The 24,189-nt window shown below is 39.4% G+C and overlaps 1 protein-coding gene across 2 annotated transcripts in view; it reads right to left on the reverse strand.

Annotated features, from left to right (window-relative positions):
• LOC129432171 (thyrotropin-releasing hormone-degrading ectoenzyme) overlaps positions 1–24,189 on the reverse strand; it is a 125,725-nt gene that overhangs the window by 49,696 nt on the left and 51,840 nt on the right. For both annotated transcript variants that reach the window (XM_055190393.2, XM_055190392.2), the window contains 3 exons: positions 15,544–15,657; positions 7,115–7,252; positions 5,484–5,549 (listed from right to left, as the gene is read on the reverse strand). In XM_055190393.2, coding sequence (XP_055046368.1) covers positions 5,484–5,549; positions 7,115–7,252; positions 15,544–15,657 — 318 coding nt within the window. The remainder of the gene's footprint in view (positions 1–5,483; positions 5,550–7,114; positions 7,253–15,543; positions 15,658–24,189) is intronic.

The raw sequence follows: 24,189 nt of genomic DNA on the forward strand, positions 1-24,189 counted from the left end.
TGTGTATTTGGGTTTAATATAATGTGTATAATATTGCTTGGTTTATGGTTAAAAAACACCTTATTTTCCACATACTGTACATTTTTGTAGCTCTAGATTTCCCTTTCTTCCTGAAACGCACGGATTTTGTACAAAACTGCCCCTGATTGGCCAGCTAATCTGTATGTTGTGATTGGCCTGAATACCTCTGACGTCAGCAGGAAACGTGATGCTCCTTACCATGTTTGAAAGATTCGGTTGCTAACAGGAGTTAACTTACAGGCTGAGTTCTAGGCAGGAAGGAATTATGATAATGTCAGTCTTGTCTACATCACCAATCCGAGGAAGTAAACTGTTGCCTACAATCCGTGTGTTTATTGTAGTCCAAGAAAAGAGATTTACGTTGGAGAAGATAACTTGTGTCATTGTTTACTTTGAGGTTTGTACCTTTTGCATATCATTAACATGTACTAATACACACTTACACACCAAAGGAAATGTAAAATCGTGAATCAGATAATTGGTGCTCTTTAAAGTGTAAAATAGCTTTTAAAAGCTCACTATGTTTTGAAACAAATCTCAAGATTTAATTTTGTAACACATTACATAAAAATTATTGTTTATGTAATGAATTTACACCACGATTAGCTAGTTAGTCTACTTAGTCTTCTTGTGGTATGAGCAGAAATATGAATCAATCAGAAATTCCACATTTCTATTCAGTTCAGGATGTTGTATATTCAAATTGCTTTTGCCAAAAGATTGAACGTTTTCAATATGCAAGTCCCTTAGAGCTAAAATAAGTTTTCTGATCTTCATCACAGCACCTAAAAGAGATCATAAATAATTCTTTATTCATTCTTCTAAATTAGTTCTCTCAAAACTGATACAAGGTGAAATATGTGGACAATTTTTCTGCATATTAAAAAGGTGGATTGATGGGTGAGGTATGTATCTATTCCTATCAATCAGAGAGAGAGAGAGAGAGAGAGAGAGAGAGACAGACTTTCCATAAGAAAAAGGAGCAGCGATACTCAGTGATAATGAGACAAAACATCTAAGCCAGAGGAAGCTGCTAAGATATCCGAAGATAAGGAGGAAGATGGGAGAAATGGATATCATTCAAACTCTTCCTGTTTTTCTGTATGCTGGAAATTGAATAGAGGCATATCAAATTGTTTAATTTGTGTTCAGAAGAAATTACTGGCTCACACCGCTAGGAAATTAAGTCAGCAATTTCATATATCAAGCCAGAATTAATATTTCCTTTATCCTCATTACAAGATAGATCTGAAAGGGAGTGTAGAAGCAATGGACTGAGTCGGCAAACAGCCTGTTTTATTACTGCAGGTTCCCCTCTAGTCAGAGGCATGTAAACCCATTCAGTCCTCATTTATGACTCCCACTATTTTGCAATAAAAGGCCTCCATCTGCCTTCACCAGCCTATCCAGCATTTGCCAATAAGAGAGAGAGAGAGAGAGAGAGAGAGATGGTGTTAATGGTGGTCCGGGTGTCAACAACAGCGTGACTGCTGGTTAAGCATTCTAAACACAGAGCTGTCTGTCTGTTGGCTTTAATTATGCAGAGACACGGAAGAGAAGAGATGATACACAGAGAACAAGAGAGAATGAAGTGAACCTGAACAGAGACAGCAGATGAGAAGGGACTGCTGGAACTCTGGCAGAAATGTTATGTTGTATTTCTCTTCACAAGCAGACCTTCAGAGGTTTAAGAATTTTAGGAATTAAGCTTTATTGTTAAAGGTTTAGCGGCGGTTTCCCAGACAAGGTTTAGATTATTCCGGGACAAGGCCTTATTATATTATGACATTTAAGTAGTTTTTAAAAACATACCTTACAAAAACATTACTGATGTGCATCTTGACACAAATCAATGACACTGATATTTGTTAAGATATGTCAGTGCAAGGTGTTTTTAAATGAAGGCAGCTCAATCATGCATTTTAGTCTACCAGTCCTTCATGAGTTTTTTGTGATTGTTGCGGGCAAAAATCCTTGATCTTGTGGCAAAAAATTGTATGGAATATGTGGGATATTTATGCAATTTTATGCAATGAATTTGGGGGAACTTGCAAAAATTGCGGGAACTTCCAAAAACTGCGGTCGCGTAATTACATCACTTCATAATGTTCCCATGGCAACAGGGAACATGGCTGCGCTTGTGTGAAGTAAATGCAACATTTTTCAACTTTCTGCTAAGATATATGTGACTTTTTGCTATGAAAATGTGGGGATTATGAAATCATGCAAGCCCCGCATATTTTGGGCACTGAAATCTATATGTGAAAGTGCGGCGTATTTGAAAAAATACGGCCGCTGCATAAATATGCGGACTTCGGCAGATTACGTATTGATTTATGCGATTGCATAATCAAATTTTTCTTAAAGGACTGGGAAACCACCCCATAGTGTACTATAGTGCATTTTTTTATGTGTTAAAACAGAACAACTAAAACAGAAAGCTGGGACAGGACATGTAGAAAGACGCATTATAAAAAAGGCCAAAAGGTTTACAAATAGCAAATCCACGACCTGCTATTACAAGTCAGTAGTAGTTGGAATTAGGGGGAGGAACATTCAAATTTAAAACGTGAGTAATCTGTGGTTAAACTTCCCATTAAAATTGTCAAAAAAATACTGCATGCACCAAATTAAATGATCAACTTCGTAACATAACATAGTAGTATATTAACATATACAGTACATAGCCTCAAAGCAGAAGGACAAATATTAAAAGTCATCAAATCTAGTTAAAGAACCCTATTTTCCTGTTCAGGATTTTCAATTTCCTTTGGTGTGTAATGGTGTTAGCATTAGGGCTGTCACTTTTCGTTCGAAAATCGATTGCACAATCGATCGGACCAACCAAAAAACGTTTCAAAAACGAAAATAGGCAATCGATTTTAACCAAATATGTAAACTATTAATTTTAAAATAATTAAACAGTTAAAAATATAGATGTAACAAAACTCACAAACAAGCAGAAAAAGAAAATAAAGAATTCCGAAAGTGCTGTAGGTGTGCGAAAGCTAGACAGAAAATACCCAGCAATTTTACGCACCTATAGTTTCACGCTTTCAATCGCTGCATCTAGTGTTTTGCAAAGAAAATGGAGGACAACGTCAATAAACCTGTGCAACACGAGACAGCGTCGAAATTGTGACCTTACAGGAGATGATGAGTTATGACAAGAGCCACCCTTGAGAGCTGACAGCGACCCGCTTTTTTGATGGAAGAATGGCAGTACTAAATACCCAGCTTGCAACTAAGTAACGTTACCCGAGTTTCCCTGGGACATCAGTGCGGTCGGAGTGCGTCTTCTCAACAGATGGACATATAGTGAATGAAAAGAGATCTGCTATTGACCCCTACAATGTTGATCGACTTGTTTTCCTGACATCTAATTTGTAATGGCCCTAGTCTTTTTGCGCATTTCATTATGCCTTCATAGTGCCGCCTAAGTGTCGGTTACGTTTAATAAAAAAAATACACAGCATGTTCTCAACTTCAAGTAAGTCTATTTAAAGTTTCATTTTTGAACAGTTGTTTGAAATGCATCGAATCATTATTTAAAATAATTTTTGAATTGCCTAAATCATGAAAGCAGCCTGTTGAACCTGCAGTAATGTTTTTCATTTATGGCAGCAGTCCACTCAGCATATTTTTTTAGAGAATGTTGCACTACTGTTGCTGTTTTTTATTCTGCACGAAACTTAATGACAATGAATAAGAAATATTGCTGACTTGTGCGTTTCAGGCGCTCTCTTTACATTTGTCTGTTATTTGGCGTTAAATGGAAACGTCTTTTTTAGACATGGAAAATCGATTTTACAATCGATTCAATGAACACTTATATATTAAAAATCGAAAATGATTTTTTCACAAAAGTGACAGCCCTAGTTAGCATATGTTAACGATCTGCAAAGCTACAAATTCTAAAGTCTACAATGACGCAAGTTATTGTCTCCAACTAAAATCTCTTTTCTTGGACTTCAATGAATGTATTTATTTACTGAATGAATGGAATGCGAGATGACGTGGTCTCCAAGCACATAATGCCGCCCACTTCTGACTCTTACAGTCTGTAAGTCTTATATGTTTTCCGATTTTAAAAAATTGCTACTGACTATTTAAACCAGTGTTTCCCAATCCTGGTCCTCAAGGCCCCCCTGACAGAAAGTTTTTGATGTCTCCTTATTTAAAACACCTGATTCAACTAATCAGCCTACTTCAAAAATGGTAAACATGTCTCCCTAACAAGCTGATGAGTTAAATCAGGTGTGTTAGGGTTAGGGTTAGGGCTCGAGGACCAGGATTGGGGAACACTGATTTGAACCATGATAAAAATGCGAGTTTTGAGCAGTGTAGAGTACTTTTTGTTGTTTGTCGTTTCTACGATCACAAATTCAAATATGTTTTTTGTCAGGATCCTGTCAGAATCATCTGATACGTCTTGTATTATAGTCTTTGTGGCAGGGTTCTGACAGTACCATGTTTTGTGTGGGAACACGTGGCATTACGTGTTTTTACCCAGCCACGTGTTTCCCATGTCTTGTCACTTTTTACCCGCTCCCTTACTTGTCACTGATTTCAGCTGTGCCCCTAATTATTTCTCCCTATTTATTGTATTATTCTATTTATTCTGTGCACGTTTGTCTTGTCGCATATCCTGTTTGCTTACCTGTGAGTTTTTGGTGTAACCTTAGTCTTAGTCTGTTTAATGTTTTGAAAAGTTTATTGTTGGTTTTGTTAAGTTTAGTGTTAGTTTAGTGTCGTGTTTGCCCTGTCCTGTTTTGCCTCCTTGTGGGTTTTGTTTTCCTGTTTTACCCTGTTTTGTTTAATAAATCCCTTTTGTCGTCTACGTCTGCATTTGGGTTTGTGTCTTGTTTAAAAAGCCTGACACTTTTATGTTTTAGTATCCTTACCTTACAAATATGTTACGTTCTGCTCAAGCCACACTGGCAAAGTTAATCAATCATTCTCTGGATCAGATTCAGCTCGTATTGATAAGGTAGTAAAGAGGGTATTATCTCCTGTCAGTACTGCATTGTGAGCTAATCTTCCAAATATGCTAAGAAGCATCACATTTCTGTCACAACACACTGGATAACTGGTCAATCAGAGCACACCGCTCTTTTTAAAATGACGAGTTTTGTAGAAATCGTGGTTTCAGATAGCCGTGGCATATAGAGGAGCAACAATAATGTACAGTGTGTGGAAAATAATGTGTTTATAATGTTCATAGGGGCTTTTTAAGTAATTTCACAGCAAAATGAGCCCTCATACCTTATCACTACCAGAAGTTAAATAAAGCAAATCATAATTTATGTATCACACTAACCTATAACATAATTTGTTACCAATTTGATTTTAGTTAAATGGTGCATTTACGTTGAATTCTTACAATTGATTCATAATCAGAACACATCAGATGTACATGTAAACATACTACAGAGAGAGAGAGAGAGCAACCTTTGACTTACATTAAGTCCTCTCTGGAATACCGGTTGTCCCATGACATTAGCCAACATACGGATCAGAGCGGCTCCCTACAGACACACAGTAAACACACATTTAATAAAAACATCCCATTTATATTTGCTGTACTCTGTTCACTCTCTGTCCCCTGTATGATTTCTCTTCACTATTGCAGTCATTTCAATAGTTCACAAAGACAAAAAAGAGCAACACATTTCTTAAAACAGAGTGTTCTAGTACAAGTAATAATGTTTATTTAAAAATAGCTCCATAATACATGCTGGACTATTTTTCTGTGAATGGTCTGTTTCCTTATCATTTTGACAACCCATGTGACAGCATTCAGTATCCATCAATGTCTATTCTCTCCACACCCCATTGCTCCCAATCTATGATGCTATAGATTTTGTACAGTGAAAGCAGGAAGTGTTGCGTGAGTGCTGGGTGTCAGGATCTCAACAATGTAACTGAAAGAGTTCATAACACCACAGAAGGTTGATTGACAGCTGAGAAATCCATTTACAGTCAATAAGAAATTGACGTATAATGTTTGGTCTCTTAGGGATGTAAAATCTCACAATCTTTCAGTGTAACGGTTTCTTACCTCCATCTATGATTACAGGTCAGTAATTAAAGGATTAGTCCATTTTATTAAAAGAAAAATCCGGATAATTTACTCACCACCATGTCATCCAAAATGTTGATGTCTTTCTTTGTTCAGTCGAGAAGAAATTAAGTTTTTTGAGGAAAACATTGCAGGATTTTTCTAATTTTAATTGACTTTAATAGACACCAACATTTAATACTTAACTCAACACTTAACAGTTTTTTCAACGGAGTTTCAAAGGACTATAAACAATCCCAAACGAGGCATAAGGGTCTCATCTAGCAAAACGATTGTCATTCTTGACAAGAAAAACAACAAATATACACCTTCAAAGCACAACTTCTCGTCATGTAGATCCGGTCGTGATGCGCCAGCATAACCCAACGCAATACGTCATGACGTCAAGAGGTCAAAGAGGACGAACGCGAAACTCCGCCCCAGTGTTTACAAGTGTCTTGAAAGAGCACCGTTCCTACGTTGTTGTATGTCAACTGATACTAATTAATGTCTAATTAATGTTTATTGTTTAAAATGGTCCGCAAATGTGCGTTTTATATATGTTACACGTGACGTCACTATGCATTTACGTTAGGTCGCGCTGGACCGGACCTAGACAAAAAGTTGTGGTCTAAAAGTACATATTTTTCATTTTTCTTGTCAAAAATGAAAATCGTTTCGCTAGACAAGACCCTCATGCCTCGTTTGGGATTGTTTATAGTCCTTTGAAACTCCGTTGAAAAAAACTGTTAAGTGTTGAGTTAAGTATTAAATGTTGGGCTCTATTAAAGTCCAATAAAATGAGAAAAATCCTGCAATGTTTTCCTCAAAAATAAAAATTTCTTCTCGACTGAACAAAGAAAGACATCAACATTTTGGATGACATGGTGGTGAGTAAATTATCTGGATTTTTCTTTAAAGAAAATGGACTAATCCTTTAAACAGTATGTATCTAAAGAGCACTGTTTTGTTTGGAAATTTAGATGGTAGGAAGACTAAGTAAGTAAATAAAATAATAAGCAACGCTCTTGCCTTCTTATATGCGATCCAGTCAAACACCCTGTCTATGTCTGTGGCTTCAAACACTTCTTGAGAGATTGGATGAGAACTAGCCAAACCGTCCAATAACATCACCTCATGTAGTACATCAGTCAGAAATCTCTGGTTCTCCTGCAGATGGAGAGAAAAAGAGTTACATTTGCATTTACAGTTATACATCTGGATTGATTAGAGTATTCATCAGTAAGTACCATCATAAACTCTTACACAATGCAGCAAAATTTGCTTCTGCAGTCATACTGCTGTCCTGTTACTCATTCAAACATGGCAGTATGCCAGTTACCGTATATGAGACTGAATTAAAAATGAATCAGGTGAATTATATATGAAAGCATTACACCGCGGGGTCATATTCAGAACATTAGAATGGTTCCCTCTGAGAAATAATTGTGTTGACTGATCAAATTTAAAATTAAAGCTTGAATATAAGCTAAACTAAGATTTCATTATTTTATTACATCCTGATCATTAAATGTGGATAAGTAAGAGAAAGCTAGCAAACTATGAGGATTATTAACAAGTTTGGCTTTAATTCTTGACATTCTTTATTACACCTTTATTCTCAGATGCATTATGAATAATTCTTGTTCATTAAAGCTTTTGGCAGCTTGATTAAAATCCTATTTAAGACATTAATCCAGCACAGCAGGATATTTAGGATATCAAGGGATTCAGGCTCAAACAAACAACATACTGAAATTAATCCAGAAATAAATTATTAAAAATCATACTCAAACATTAAACCATTTGTAAGATTGTTTGTCAGTATAATAAATAAATCTCTAATAGCTAATCTCCAAATATACAGACCAAATGAAACTACAACCCATTATGCAGTTTCTGAAATGACTCTTTCTGCTTCAAGGTTGCCTCATGACCAAAGTGGATTTTAGCAAGAGGTACTGTATAAAATATTATACTATTCTTTTATAAAATATTAATATAAAGTTAAAGTTGTTCTTTTTCATATTTTCTAGGTTGATAAAAGCACTGGGGACCCAATTATTGCACTTAAAAATGGAAAAAGTCAGATTTTCATTATATGTGACCAGTCACGGAAAGTAGGGACACAAGTCGGATCTGGGGCATTTTGAGTTATTCACAAATTCCGAAAGTGCAGTTTCTAAGCTTTCCAACGATGTGTAACACATGGAAATCTGATAAGATTTGGAGAAGTTGTGGCCATTTGAATGTAACACATTCAAGAAAGAGAATGCCGAGAAATTTGAGAAAGAAGAGTTAACACTTTTCCCTGCCTGGAGAGACAATAGTGCTCATTTACATCTCATTTAGCTAAGCCATACCCCCTGTAAAGCTGTTTTGAAATACAGATGTTCTAGCATCATATGTAGTATTTTGTGAAAGAAGTCCAGATGAAAAATAAACAGAACTTTTTACAAGTCGAATCCAGTCTGTTTCAGATGTGTGAATCATCCAATGACCAGTTTTGTCCACAAATGCGTATAATCCGTGAAATATACATATATAGTCTATTGTTTATATCAGATTTCGCATGAACTTTTGGTAAAAGAATATAATATACAATCTGAGGACTATTTACATTGTAACAAGGGTATATGAGATTACACTCCGGTAATTTATGTTTTGTTAAACACATGAACCCGCCTTCAAAGTTTGTTTTTAAAATAGGGCGGTAGTATAATAGTTAATCCAAACAGCGCCGTCGAAAACGTGACGTCCTTTAGAGATGTTACCAATTGCTCGCTTGTTACTACATCAGCCAATGACTTCATGGAAAATATTGATAGACAAAACATGTAGCCAATTATATAAAGAATTCAACGATCGTGACGTTTTGTGTGTGTTTTTGACTTCATTCTGCGCTGCAAGAACTAAGAGAAAGATGACGTCAAAGTACTGCGAGAGCGAGTCGAAATTAAACTACTCTGTAAGATTTCTTGAAGAGCTCTCGTGGTACTCTGATGTCATCTAACTGTGGCGCCGCATAAAGTCAGTGAAGCGGCTGACGTACGACGCTGCTGACTGTTATCTGTTCCGCCCCCCAGCTTCTTTTATTTTTGTTTTGTGCGCCCGAGCTTTGTTTACAGTCTGGAGAAACGCACGCTATAAATTGAAAAGAAAAAGAAAAAACATAGCAAACATGTCTGAGGGACAGCCGCATCACTACAGTCACGTGACTTCAAGCGGTTCACAACAGAGCTGGAAGAGAAGACAATGCTGAATAAAGTCATAATTCTTGCTATTTTTGGACCAAAATGTATTTTCGATGCTTCAACACATTCTAACTGACCCACTGATGTCACATGGACTACTTTATAATGTTTTTATTACCTTTCTGGACATGGAAACCGTACATGGATTTTCAATGGAGGAGACAGAAAGCTCTCGGACTAAATCTAACATTAAAACATCTTTAAACTGTGTTTTGAAGATGAACGGAGGTCTTCTCAGTTTAGAACGACATATGGGTGAGTCATTAATGACATTATATAACTATCCTTATTTAGTAGTCAGGCTGTTCCCTTTGGGGGCGGGGGCGAAAACACAAAACACTTATACAGTATGTAAATATTAGGGCTGGGCAAAAAAATGTATTTTTCGATTAATCATTTTTTTTTTAAATGTGGTCGATTCAGAATCGATTCTCAAAGAGCAAAATCGTTTTTTTCCCATTTTTTTTCTGCAAACATTGAACGTAAGATTAACGTTAATCAAATTACTAGTCTTCTTCACTAGATGTCACCCTCTTTTTTGCCTTGCGCGGTGTTACCAAGGAGCCTGTCATTCTTTCATTCAGTGCTGAAAATGGCGGTTTTAGGTGCTTCATTGATGTTGATGCCACCTTCACATAAAAAGTAAGAGGTATGGAAGCATTTTAGATTTCACAAGCAAGACGACAACGATAGCGTTGTGGCTTTTAATTTCTTTTTATTAATTACCCACTTGTAAACTTATGCTCACTGTTATTTTTTATTAATATAGTATTTGTATTAAATCTATATTCATTGAGCTGAATCGAGAATCGAGTATAAAAACCGGCCCGAGAACCGGAATCGAAAAGTGAATCGAGAATCGAAATCGAATCGATTTGATAGCTTGTGAATCGAAATTGAATCGATCTGGAACATCTGAATCGATGCCCAGCCCTAGTAAACATACACAGACAATGACGCCCCCCGCTGCACGATAGAATATCCGGAAAAACAAGCCGATTTCGATCGCAAAATGTACGCTTTTAAATGTACAAAAACTGCTATCTCAAACATGGAGAGGTGTCTTCATGATCTCAATTAACAGATTCTGCAATAAAACGAAAATCACAAATTTTGAAAAAAAACAACTTTGTTTCTCATTTTCTCAAAACTTGTGCTGCCGACTTGTGTCACTGGTTTCCGTGATGGGTCACATTTGCCCCCTTTAATATCATAACCAGCAAGGCAAGGTCAACTCACTTTACCAGCTAGACTGATGGCAATGCTAAGGAACCCCCAGAACCAGCACCAACCCAACCCAACCGGTGTCAACTAGTCCTCATAGCACAGCATAACAAAATATATATTTCTCTGTAAAGATGATATAAAGATGGTATAATGATCATTAAGAGTTTTTTTGGTGTTTAGACAGCCATTAGCATTAGCCTAGCACACATTGTCTGTAGTGTACACTTCTTGTCTAAGGCACTTCAATCATGTGTCACGACCACCAGCCCAAAATAATCTGTATGCCAGATCATGTAGTTGCTGACTCATATGAGCAGAAGCTACAAATATAATTTAATTAGTTCATTTCCTAATGCATAAGACCATCAGTGACAACAAACATTAGAGAACGGTGTTACAGTTTGTTATGCTGTTAACCTACATAATTATTCGCTACCTAATTATTCAATTTTATCAGTAGAGCTTGAGTGTATCATCCTTCAAAACAGCTGCATTATGGGCCACTCAGGCAGAATAGCATTATGCTAATCGCAAGCACTATTACACTCAAACAAAAGCAGCTACTGCTTGTCCTTACTGAATTTGTATTTTAGCGAAAATCTAAGTGATCAGTTGACAAAAGAGCCTACTAAGAGACTGCCTTCATCTCTGTTTATGAAACCTACGACAAGCAAGAGCCAACTTGCATCATCTGTCCTCATTCTACTCAATTTCTCTGCTCATTCTGATACAGCTAATCACCAAATACTACTTGTCCACCCTCTCCTTGTCAGCCTGGGCATCACTGAAACTGCACTTCCTGGTTCATACAGGAAGATCTTTCAATGATTTTTATTGACTTATTCCAAAACATTTACCAAATTGTACTGTCTACAAACAGGAATTAAAACTTAAAGGAAAAAAACATTTAAAAACAAAATAGTAATTACATGAAATAAAAAATATCTTGAATGCAACTTCTCTTATCTTATTTGACAATAAATATTTGTGAGGAAATAACCAAACCATCTTCCAATTATTATCATATAACACCATCATCATCTTTTAAGGTATTCTGGAGAGGAGAGGCATCCATCCCACATCAATTTACTTGTGGGGTACCTCAGGGATCAGTTCTAGGTCCCCTCTTCTTCTCAATATGAACAACTTCTCTGGATCTAAACACTGAGGAACATATTTTCTACCATTGCTATGCAGATGATACACAGCTGAGCAACATGACCCCATCATCTCTGCTTGTCTGCTAGAAATCTTAGTCTATATAAAAGACGGCATGTCATACATTTAGCTCAACCTTGACAGAACTCCTAGTAAACCTAGTCAATCCATAAATCATACAAAACGTCACTCTTCAGCTTGGACCTTCAACACTTACTCCAACTAACTCTGTTAGGAATCTGGAAATGGCATTTGATGACCATCTACACTTTACAACACACATCGCAACACTGGCTCAGTCATGCAGGTATGCACTTTACACATCAGGAAAATGAGACCAGTCTTGAGTATGCTACAGCGCTTTAGCCAGTGCAACCAAAGCCTCTCCAAGGCCCTGTCCCAAATGGCGCACTTCATGTGGACTTTCGGTCTCGTGGCCTTAAATTGCGCGTGCTCGCTTAGTCCACGAGTCCGTAGGGTGTCCCATCTGTCATTTTTACGCTTTGAAGTGTGCTCATCAGCGCCTCCTTTGCCCCCTTAATGCAGTCTTCAGCGAAGCCCGCACTGCAGCAGGCTTCGCGCACTTTACCAACCCAGAAGTCCTTGTGAGAGAGCAATCAGACCAATCAGACGACGGAAGGGAGGAGCTCACACTGACAGGCAACTTCTCTACCTATTTCCGGTGTGGCGCTCGAGTCTGTCCCAAAATACGACTCTGTTGCACCCATGTGGACTCGCATTAAGGGTCCCTAAAGTCTGGACTACGTGATGTCATCAAAGTGTGGACTCTGAGGAGGACCACAAGTCCGGAGTGTGCCATTTGGGACAGGACCCAAATGATCCAGAATCCCTCTCCAAATGATCCAGAATGAAACAACACATCTGGTATTAATCAAACAAAGACTGCCCACATCACATCCCTCCTAATTTTACTCCACTGGATACCGGCAGCCGCTCGCATCAAATTTAATTCACACTGACATTGGGATTCAGAAGAGTCACTGGAATTGCAAGCTCTTTTTATAATTCAGTTCTACAGGTTTATGTTTTCATCTAAGCATCTATGATCAGTTAATGACACCTGATTGTTTCACCAAACAAGACACCAAATCACGCTCAAAAACATTTAGCCATTGTCAGCCTCCTCTCGATGAGCTGTGACCACTGAAGTGTACTGTATTCACCTCACAAATTATGATGTTGGAAATACAGAGCACACGTGCACCAGTAAATAATATCATAATTTTTGGCCATTACACAACCATTAGGAGCAATCACCGAACTTATGACCACTGCAAAATTTCTTGGCATTGTGAACTGAGGGCATTTTGTCTCCTTTTCCAACCATGAACCCATCTGGTTTATGACTTTTTTAGATGTTTAGAGTTGTTTTATCCTACACAAAAATCGCATGGTAAATCGTTTTGGCAATACTGTCATCTGCATTTGCATTTACTTCTTTGTGACTCATAAGAGCTGCTGAGAATATTTCAATTCTATATTGAGGATGTAACTTTATGGCACTGCCAATGCAGTGTTTCTGTGCCTACCATATGCTGTCATTACTTTTTGTTATATTAAATCATTTATGCAAATTTTGTGACTCACACAGAAAAGAGTACATCAGCATGTTCACAAATAGTCGAAATGCTTAGTTCTATATGTAGCAATGTAATATTACTGATGGAGCCCTCTTTTCATCTGACAGTAATTGACTGATTGAACATCTGGAGACTATATATATATAATAGGGCTGCAACAACGAATCGATTAAATCGATAAAAATCGATTACTAAAAGTGTTGGCAACGAATTTCATTATCGATTCGTCGTGTCGCGTGACGCAGAGACGTTTAATTTAAAAAAAGAAAAAAATAAACCCTTCAGTTAAGCGCGGAGCGGGGTGAACACACTCGTGCTGCGTCCCAAACAGCCTATTTCTATACTATATAGTAGGCAAAGAGTATGAGAAGTAGTGCTTTTCGCCTACTATATAGTATGGAAGTATGCTGTTTGGGACGCAGCGTCGGTCTCTCTCGCGCACTGTTGCTTGCAGAGTTCGGCGGCTCATAGACAGGGCGGAGAAAAGACAGGGCGGCGGGGAAAAGATGAAAAAAACAGCAAAGGTAGAGGAAAACCACATGTCAGTGTTTTACTCAACCCAAACGTAAGCGCGTCACCTGGAAGTTAGCCGGCAAAGAGGTAAACAAACAAAGACGACACGCTTATGCTTTATGGAGCGACGACAGCGGGTAAAAAAAGTTTCTAGAACGAATAAAAAACTCCAATGACAAACTCCACTGATATTAAACAATGAAATAAAACTTTGAGAGGGAGTTGTATGAACGCTTTTCCCCGTCATGGACCTTTACGTAAAATCATCGTGCCATCACTCTCCTGCTGCCCTTTCCTGCGCGCTCCAGCTCATGCCGACTGCCAAGCAAGGAGACGCACGTGCCCGGCCCAACATACAGTAAGTGCCGCCTTTTGTTGCATAAACATCGTCTTACATTTTTTAAGGCGAAGTAATGAATGGTGTATTTGCATTTTGCGCGGGAGTAGAAGAAGCATTTTCCGTTTTCACAAGACGCATGTATGTGGCCAAATGTAAATAGAACAGTTTTAACAAATGAGATAGCTATCCGATCAGAGAAAACACATGAAGTCAAATATAAAGGTACAAAGCTGTCACTGGGGCAGTACCCTTTATAAAAAGTCCTAATATGTACCATTTAGGTACAAATATGTATCTTTGAACTGCCAATATGTACTTTTGAAGTACTAATATGCACTTTTTGGGTACAAAGGTGTACCTTTTTGAAAGAGTACTGTCCAGTGACAACTTTTGTACCTTTATTTCTAGTGTACTCATTTACTATCTTTTTGATCCCATCAAGAGAGGCTTCTTGATGGGAAATGCATCATAAAAAAGTCTATATATTTGGCAGATGTAAAGCATACATGTGTATTTTTTGTGTGTTAGTCCATTTTTTATTTATTTTATTATTATTGTAACAGCTCAGGTATGTTCAAGGAGCAACATGTTTGTGTAATTTCTAAAGATTTTTGTTCTGTTTTGAATAAGGGGTTGGAAATGAATGCTTTTCTTGTTTTTTGTTTTTTATCCGATTCATCGATTAATCGAAAAAATAATCGACAGATTAATCGATTATTAAAATAATCGTTAGTTGCAGCCCTAATATATAAAAACACTGGTTTCATAGAAACACAGTAAAATATGATCCCACATGCACAGCTTCCATTCATCATCCTAATTCTCTACTGACAAAATTATCAAGTGTGAGCTTTTCCTCTAACCTGCTTTGTCATTTGCAAATCATATTTAGAGGAATGCTGATCATTCTGAGTAAACTGACCCACCAGTCATCTACAGTTTGCTTTCTTAACTTTTATTTTGGTGATTTCTAGTCAAAAATATCTGACACATCTGATATGAATTCTTGGTCTCTTGTTAAAAACTGTGCGTCTGTTTCCCGGACAGGGTTTAGGTTAAGCCAGGACCTGGCCTTAGTTATTTTAAGTAGTTTTTACAAACAACAATATTGGTGTGCATCTTGGGACAATGTCAATGATATGTCAGTGCAAAATGTTTTTAAAATAAGGCAACTTAAGCATGCATGGAGTCTGGAACTAGAATCAGGGTGGTCCAGGAAACCACCCCATTAAGTCATACATTTTCATCAGTACTTGGAAATGAAAGGTCAAAGAAACAACCGTATACCTATTTTTTTGTCATACACTAATTAATAAGTCCCACTGTGAGGACTGTTGCTTTCCTATAGAAAAGTGAAAGAAATCTTACCATGTTCCACTTTGGAAAGAGAAAATCAGTCCCAATGTATTCAAAGTAATGAGCAAATCCCTCCTTTAGCCAAACGTCCTCCCACCAAACTGGTGTGACCAGATCTCCAAACCACTAGATAAGAAAACACATAAACAGTCGATCAGAAACAGATAACGAGTAATTATTATAGTGAAAACAATAATGTCGACTGGCACAACATTCTGACAAACTTAATATTTTGTACATAAAAATTTAATAGACAGTAAAAGAGTATGATGGGCCAATCACACCAAACGCATTTTAAACGCTTGAAAACGCGAGGTGGACAACACTGCCTTTATTTAAGTAACATCAAAAAAGAGCAGTGCAGTGCGTTTTTTTTATATTGCTAGGCAACCACTGAGGCAGCGGTCCTGTTGATCAAACATTGAAGCGTGAGCGCTCTTTTGCTGTTAACCGTCATATTAGCAGAAACTTTAAAAAGAGGGCACGTGCTCTGTCCATCATTTTTCAGACGAACACATTTTCAGTTATTTTAGAAAATGTTTTAGATCTTTCAGTTAATCAAATGTGAAGTTATGGGGTCCACGTCCTTCAAGTCCAAAAAATGTGCATCTATACTTCACAAAATAAACCCAAACGGCTCCACGATTATAAACAAAGGCCTTCTGAGGGTAATCCGCGCCGTTTTGTTGTAAAAATATCCACATTTAAAACTTTATGAACGAAAATAACTCCGGTAATGCCGCCATCTTTGTCGCGTCGTCATTCAAGATGAGAGCTTACGCAGCTTACGGAGATTTCTCTGCTGCTGCTCTGTGCCCCCGCCCTCCGAATTTGTCATACATCACTAAAAATAGTGCGGACACTATGCTAAAACTCTCTCCTGAATACAGAGGAGTTTAAGATGGCGACGCTACCAGAGGGTAGTTATTTTCGTTTATAAAGTTTTAAATATGGATATTTCTACAACAACGCCGCGCGGATTACACTCAGAAGACCTTTGTTTATCATCCTGGAGCCTTTTGGATTTCTTTGGGGAAGGATATATGCACATTTTTGGACTTGAAGGATGTGGCCCCGTAACTTTAATGTTTACCAGCTGAAAGATATAAGACATTTTCTAAAATAACTGAAAATGTGTTTGTCTGAAAAATGATGGACATATGCATTTCGGAAGGCTTAGCGGTGAGTAAATCATGGGTTTAATATCATTTTTGTCCGAACTATCCCTTTAATCGAGGGTGAGAGGTGCACAAACATAGCCTGGCTAACACCAGACCAGTCTCATAGAGAATGAGACGTGGTCTGGGAACCACATGTTCATTTTCTCGTATTTGAGGCGTGGTTTACGAATGCCCAGAGCCGTTTATTGGGCGCTACGAATGTCTATATGTCTATATACTCAAGCATGCAGGAGGCATTGGGTGACTGCAGTCTCTGGTTGTTCGGTTGTTCCAAGCAACTGTAACTTCTGTCACTACAATGAAAGGCTCTATCCTCATTTGACTGGACATTGGAAAGAACGCAAATGACATCGGGTACTTTTCTGCTCAGAGCGCTACTGCAAAAACACGTGGTGCGGCAGGCGGCAAAAAAATGCATTCAGCACGCATAAACAGCATGTATAACACTCACCGTAAAAATCATGCACCCCGCCTTTCACTAATATTTTAAAGGTAAAATAAAAACATTTATGGCAACCAGGTAACTTACTGTTGAACAAATCTTGAACACTAAAAAAACACGGGTTGCACATCATTCTTAAAAAACTTTTTTACTTTTGGATACTTCGTAATTCAATTATGGACACCAGTTTAACATGATTGAATCAAGTTTTTGTAAAATGAAATTAACGCTAATTAATGATATTTTCATTTTAACTCTTTCCCTGCCAGTGTTTAAAAAAAGTTGCCAGCATTTTTTTCATGATTTTCACAACAGTTTAAAGCCTTCCAGAAAATGTTCTTCTTTAAATATATAAACATACAATATATCAAATGAAAGAACAAACCATCTGCGTTCAAAGAAAAAAAATTCTTCCTATCTTTATTTGTTCTCTTTTTATCACTCTCAAATATGGGTAGATAATTTCTTCAAAAATACAAAATTTTGAACAAAAAGCGAAGAGATAATTTTTGTAAAGGACTTTTGTTAGAGATCAGACTTATAGCGATAATAAAAACAAATGAGTTTTTGGTCTTAGTTGATGCTTCCGTGTTTTATAAGTTGTGTAAGAGCGCAACCTGTTGGATGATAGGAAAAATATGGATTGCCGTAAAAACTCGTCAATGGCGGGGGAAGAGTTAAGAACACTTCAATCATGCAAAACCAGTGTCCATAATTTTTTTTGTACAGTGCGTCCTCATTGTGGTCAAGACTTTACATCATGGTTGGTTAAGGCATTTAAATGTTTGTAACAATACAGATAGGTAATGTAAAAACTATTTAATTAGAAAAGTGTTATACATTTGATAAAGAACTTTCAAGAAAAAAATACAAACATGGCACTTCATGAGAAAGATGGCTTCACAGTACAGTGAGATTCAGGCAGAGCTTCTGAACTATGATTAATGGTGGCACACACAATCAATTACATAGGCGCTCTGCCACTGTGAACAGATGGTGGTGTGAGAAAGGGCTAGAAAGGATGCAACATTTGTAATTCTAAATAGTATTTTCATTGCTGTGGGATATTTTTGGACAGGCTCTAGGACAGTCAGACAGGTGTGATATCGAGACCTGGATCTCTGGATCTTTATCACAGCACACAAACCTCTAGGAGACAACGGTCTTTCATCTGATGGGAACTAGACACCATCAGAGCAGTTCAATGCATCTCAAAAAGTCTAATGGCGTATTCATCTGTGATTCAGACTCAGTGTGAGGAGAGACGACTGTCATCTGTTCTCAGAGGAAACCTCTAGTAGTTACACATCAAGTGGCTTCCCATTGGTCCAGTGACTGATTTTGCAGGCAGCCCATCTGTTTCATTACACAGGAAGCTGAGCAGGAAGAATTTACTCTCTAACTCTATACTGCTGCAAATACGGGAAATTTCCATGTGTCCTGAAAAACCCTTCAACGGGATCAGTAAAAAATTTAAGATTTCAAACTTTCCAAAGCAGCTGAGAATTGCTCTGACGAGTCATACGGAAACTGACATGACTCAAGACTGAAAAACATCCCGAAGCCCTTAACCAAACTGACAGTCTTGTACCTAAATGCCTGAATAATTAAGGTTAAATGACGTTTGCTGACATTAAACAAGGAGGTTTATATGAGGACTGTCTGCTGCATCAAGTTTATGTCTGTGGGGTAAATGCCTGTGAGGTTAAAATGGGAAAATCTTAGGATCTGAAAGGAGCTCGCGAGATGCAAGTGGATGTTAATGTTTGATAGCACACAGAATGTGAGAGTTAAGATTCTGACATAACACAACAGAACCAAGCCTTGCATTTGCAACATAGTTTAACATATTGAAGCATGTGCTTAACCCTAAACTTGTTAAAAATATATTTATGTCCTTTTTAAAGGGCACCTATTATACAAAATCCACTTTTACAAGGTGTTTGGACATAATGTGTGTTGGTAGTTGCCACATGATCATGCCGAGTTTAAAAATCGGAACTTTGGCAGATTTACGCACCGCGTTAACCAATCAGGAGCATGCTCTAGCAGTGACGTGATTACAGGAAGCGAGCGGAGGCAGAAAAAGAAAACAACAATGGAGGACAATCATCATCGCTACACGAGACATCTTCGTACCTTTACAGGAATTAAAGGTGTTCTAAGCAAATTCACGCATTTTAGACCTTAAAACATTTTTTGTTACATACAGCAAACATCTCCTCACTATCTGCTTGCTGCCTGTCTGCTGATCAAACTGTAAAAAAACGTGATCTCTGTAGACAGTCCAGGCTTCACAAACGGCAATAACAACACAGTGGCCAAACCTAGCACAACAAAACAAAACAAAGTGTTCCAGCCAATAAACGACAAGAAGGATTTGGGGGTGGGGGTTGGGCGCGTTCATGGAAGCACGGAAGGTAGGGGGAGGAGTTAGCTACGCTCCGTTTGTTTGAAAACAATTCAAACATCAACAAAAAGTGACGTCTCACGGATTCGCTTAGAGCGCCTTTAGAAGGATCTTGTTTGGAAGAAAATGAGTGAGGAGGTCAAACAATCTGGCAAGTTTACTCAATTTGAGCTATATAAGCCTCTCCCATGATGCGAATTTACACATGAATGCCTCAAATTACTAGAATTTCATGCGCGAATGAAGCGAGTAAACTGAAAATGTTCAAGCGTCCAACTACGCGCGAATAGCGCGTTTTTGCTGCCTCTTTCGTGTCTGGTGTGAACGCACAGTACCAAATCTAATCTTAAGCTCTGAAATAATGCATTCGCAATTAATGAGCCAAATGAGTTAAAGTCTCTATGAAATCAAAATTAAACTTTCTTTGCTTTTAGAAAAATATGTTAGGCTTAAGGACATATATAAACTAGTATGGCTCAAAACGTTGACAAAATTCAGTTCGTCACACATGCTCTAAAAAGTATGATGTCATCCTACACTTATCAAATTTCTTGCCCAATCAAACACTCTCTAGACGCTAAAGCGTCCCGCCCCCTACACTATGTGAAACCTGCGGCTGTATTCACACACGCCTAAAATCAACATTTATTAAAAACAAATTAAGTAAATAACACTTGCTATTTACTAGTACTTATATAGAAAATGGCACATAGTTCACTTTGTAGAGGATAAGAAACAATTTAGACAAGTGGTCTCAAACTCCCGGCCCGCGGGCCATTTGCGGCCCGCTCTCCCACTCTCTGCGGCCCGCGGAACCTTTCAACAATATAACATAATCTGGCCCGCAGAAAGATTTTTATTCACTTTGTTTCATATTTATTCCATTTTTAATTTAAACGTTTAAGGGTTCGTTCACATGTCGCGTCTAACAACGCGCGTTAAAACGAGTCAAGGCGTTTCTTATTTTCTAAAGTGTTCGGAAGCGGAAGTTGCGTTCCGTGGCGTGGGTCGCGTCACCCGTTGCTACGCAGCCATGAGCCGCGCGCGCTCCGTGATTGCGAGGATAACGGAATGCGTGATCGGACTTTAATTCCTCATCTAAACCTCGCGTCAATCATATAATTTTCACCATCCGATCAGTTAATCTGTTCGGGACTTTGTAGTGTTTGTCCAGAGAAGATTTTTTACTTCCGGGTGAATATCAGCTGTTACTCAGAGAAGAGCTTCGGTGGGTCTTACATCAAGAAGCCACAGCTTCTAATGGAGACACCGCATAATATGAGGCAGAGCCGTAGATGAAATGCAACACATAAACTACAGATAAGAAAAATTGCCATCAAAGTGCCCAGATTAAAAGAGGAAAGATGAGGAGAAACATACAGAGGATAAAAGTGTGTATATGTGAGGACTCTGCCATAATCTTGTTGGTAATTATATCTAGTTTTGTATGGCAGGGTCCTAACAGTAAATGTTTTGTGTGGGAGAACGTGGTTTTGGTATTGTCATATCAGACCACGCTTTTCTCGTGTCTTGTGACTTTTCCCCGCTCCCTTGTATTCTCTTGTCATTGTGACTTTATCCCCGCTCCCTTGCATTTTCCAGTCTTTGTTTTTATGTCTTGTTTAGTCTAGTGTTCTGTTTTCATGTATATATATATATTTATATATATTTATTTATATATAAATATATTTATGGTTTTGTATTGTTTGTATTGTGGTTGTCTTGTGTTTGTATGTGTTTTAAAGGTTCACGTGTGCTTCCTCACAGGTGTTCCTGCTCTGTGTGATTGCCTCCTCTCGTCTTCCTCAACTGTTGCTTGTTATCCTCTCGTTTGGTCTGTGTATTTAATCTCTGTGTGTCTAGTGTGTCTTTGCAAGTTCGTTTGTCATAATTTGTCAAGATTGTTAAACATTGTCAGAGTTTGTCTATATACTCGTCTGTCACGGCGTATGTTCTCGCCATTTCTAGCTATGCTAGTTTCTAGTCTTGTTTTGTGTCTGATTCTAGTTTGTGGATTTATTTTCCCTACCCCAGTCTGAGCTCACTGCTACCTGAGAGTTTTCCTGTGGACTCTGATTACTCAACGGCTCTCTGGACTGTTTCTCTGCTGCCTGTTACAGACTGTCTTCAACCTCTGTTGGATTTATAGACTGGTCTATCACTTTACGGCAGAGACTCATCGCGGCATTGTCGCTGTCCACTGGAGAGGTCCTTCATCACTGGAGCTGTCCAGCTTCTCTCATCAGTGTCTCTAACGCTCTCTCTCTCTCCCTCTGCCCGCCGCAGGATTTACCCCTGTCCCAGTGGCTTCCGTGACGCGGCGCTCACGGGAGCGGTCTACGCACCCTACCCCGTATCGGGGTCTCCATACTTCCTCCCACCGTTCGTTGTCTGGCCGGAGCCCGAGCGTGTGTGGTTCATCGTTCCGGTGCCTGTGTGTGTTCCCCATCTCAGCCGTCTGCCCTGGTGTGGCTTTATGCCCAGACGTGCCATTGTCTGTTTGCTGTCATTATTGTTTAAATAAAACCTTCTGTTAACTGCATTGGGATCCATTGTGTTTTGTGCCTGACAGAACAAACTTGCCATAACTGGATCCCGCAGATATGGACCAACCTAAGCAGAATCCAGCTGACAGAGCCCGTCGGGCTCAACTTTTACGCTGTTGTCATCAGCGGGGAAGAAGGTGCAGCGCTTTTGTGAATGAGTTTCTATATGCCATGGGAGGGACCGGATTAGACTGGGAGGAGCTCAAGATCGCTTTCAACAGTGGCCTCGATGAGCCTCTCAGCCCTAACGAGTTCGGCATGCGGAGGTCCCTGGGCTTGATTGAGTTGATGAACTATGCCATGAATCGTCCTCAGCCCGGGGTCTCAGCCGAGGTTGCTTCCTCTAACCCATTGCCACCGATCCCTGAGGGCCGCGTCGTCGGGATGGTGGTTCCCGAGAGCTCAGCGCCCTCCACATTCTGTCCGGTAAGCTCCGCCTCGCCAGTCAGCCTTCGAGGGAAGCGCGAGAGGAGGATCTCGTGGGAGTCAGCATCCGGGGGCTCCTCCACGGATCTTTCCACTCCCACCACGGTGCTGATTCCACCTGCCCCACTCTCTGCACCGCGTCCCAAGAAGAAAAAGAGGAAGAAGGGATCCTCAATTCCCCCTGTCATTGCCCCTGTCTCCATGTCATTGCCGCCGCCGGACGCGGCGCCCCCCGTCATAGTTCCGGTCCCGTCTGTGCAGCCTCCGTTGCAGCCCCTGCCGTCTGCGCAGCCCCCTGTCATTGCCCCTGTCTCATCGTTGCTGCCGTCCGCAGCCTCCCCTGTCATGATTCCTGTCTCGCCTCCACAGCCGTCCGCTGTGCCCCGTGTCACAGTCTCCATGTCATCTCCGCCGCTGAACGCGGCGCCCCCCGTCATGGTTCCTGTCTCGTCTCCGCTGCCGGCCGCAGCGCCCCCTGTCACTGTTCCTGTTTCCCCTCAGCCTTCTAAACCTGACTTTGTTTTTCCCAATGTTTCCTCCCCTAAGAACCCCGTTAGGCCTGCCCGGTCTCAACGCACCCAACCCTCAGTTACTCCCCGGGGTCAGAAGGCTCGTCCTGTACCCAGTCCAATCCCTCCTCCTGTGAACACTGTTGTTCCCCCGCCCCCCCCTCCCTTGTTTGTTGTTTTTGTTGTCCCACCCTAACCCTCTAGTTGTTCTGTCTTGTCTTCCTCTGTTGGTGTTTGTCATGTTTTCGTGGATGTTGTCCAGTGTCCAGTCTGTCTTGTCCTGTGTCTCTCCTTGAGGGCCGCCAGGTGGCGTCCCTTGAGGGGAGGGTCCTGTGAGGACTCTGCCATAATCTTGTTGGTAATTATATCTAGTTTTGTATGGCAGGGTCCTAACAGTAAATGTTTTGTGTGGGAGAACGTGGTTTTGGTATTGTCATATCAGACCACGCTTTTCTCGTGTCTTGTGACTTTTCCCCGCTCCCTTGTATTCTCTTGTCATTGTGACTTTATCCCCGCTCCCTTGCATTTTCCAGTCTTTGTTTTTATGTCTTGTTTAGTCTAGTGTTCTGTTTTCATGTGTATATATATATTTATATATATTTATTTATATATAAATATATTTAGGGTTTTGTCTTGTTTGTATTGTGGTTGTCTTGTGTTTGTATGTGTTTTAAAGGTTCACGTGTGCTTCCTCACAGGTGTTCCTGCTCTGTGTGATTGCCTCCTCTCGTCTTCCTCACCTGTTGCTTGTTATCCTCTCGTTTGGTCTGTGTATTTAATCTCTGTGTGTCTAGTGTGTCTTTGCAAGTTCGTTTGTCAATTGTCAAGATTGTCAAACATTGTCAAAGTTTGTCTATATACTCGTCTGTCACGGCGTATGTTCTCGCCATTTCTAGCTATGCTAGTTTCTAGTCTTGTTTTGTGTCTGATTCTAGTTTGTGGATTTATTTTCCCTACCCCAGTCTGAGCTCACTGCTACCTGAGAGTTTTCCTGTGGACTCTGATTACTCGACGGCTCTCTGGACTGTTTCTCTGCTGCCTGTTACAGACTGTCTTCAACCTCTGTTGGATTTATAGACTGGTCTATCACTTTACGGCAGAGACTCATCGCGGCATTGTCGCTGTCCACTGGAGAGGTCCTTCA

This window comes from Misgurnus anguillicaudatus, chromosome 1 (assembly GCF_027580225.2).
Source record: "Misgurnus anguillicaudatus chromosome 1, ASM2758022v2, whole genome shotgun sequence".
NCBI classification, from domain to species: Eukaryota; Metazoa; Chordata; class Actinopteri; order Cypriniformes; family Cobitidae; genus Misgurnus; species Misgurnus anguillicaudatus.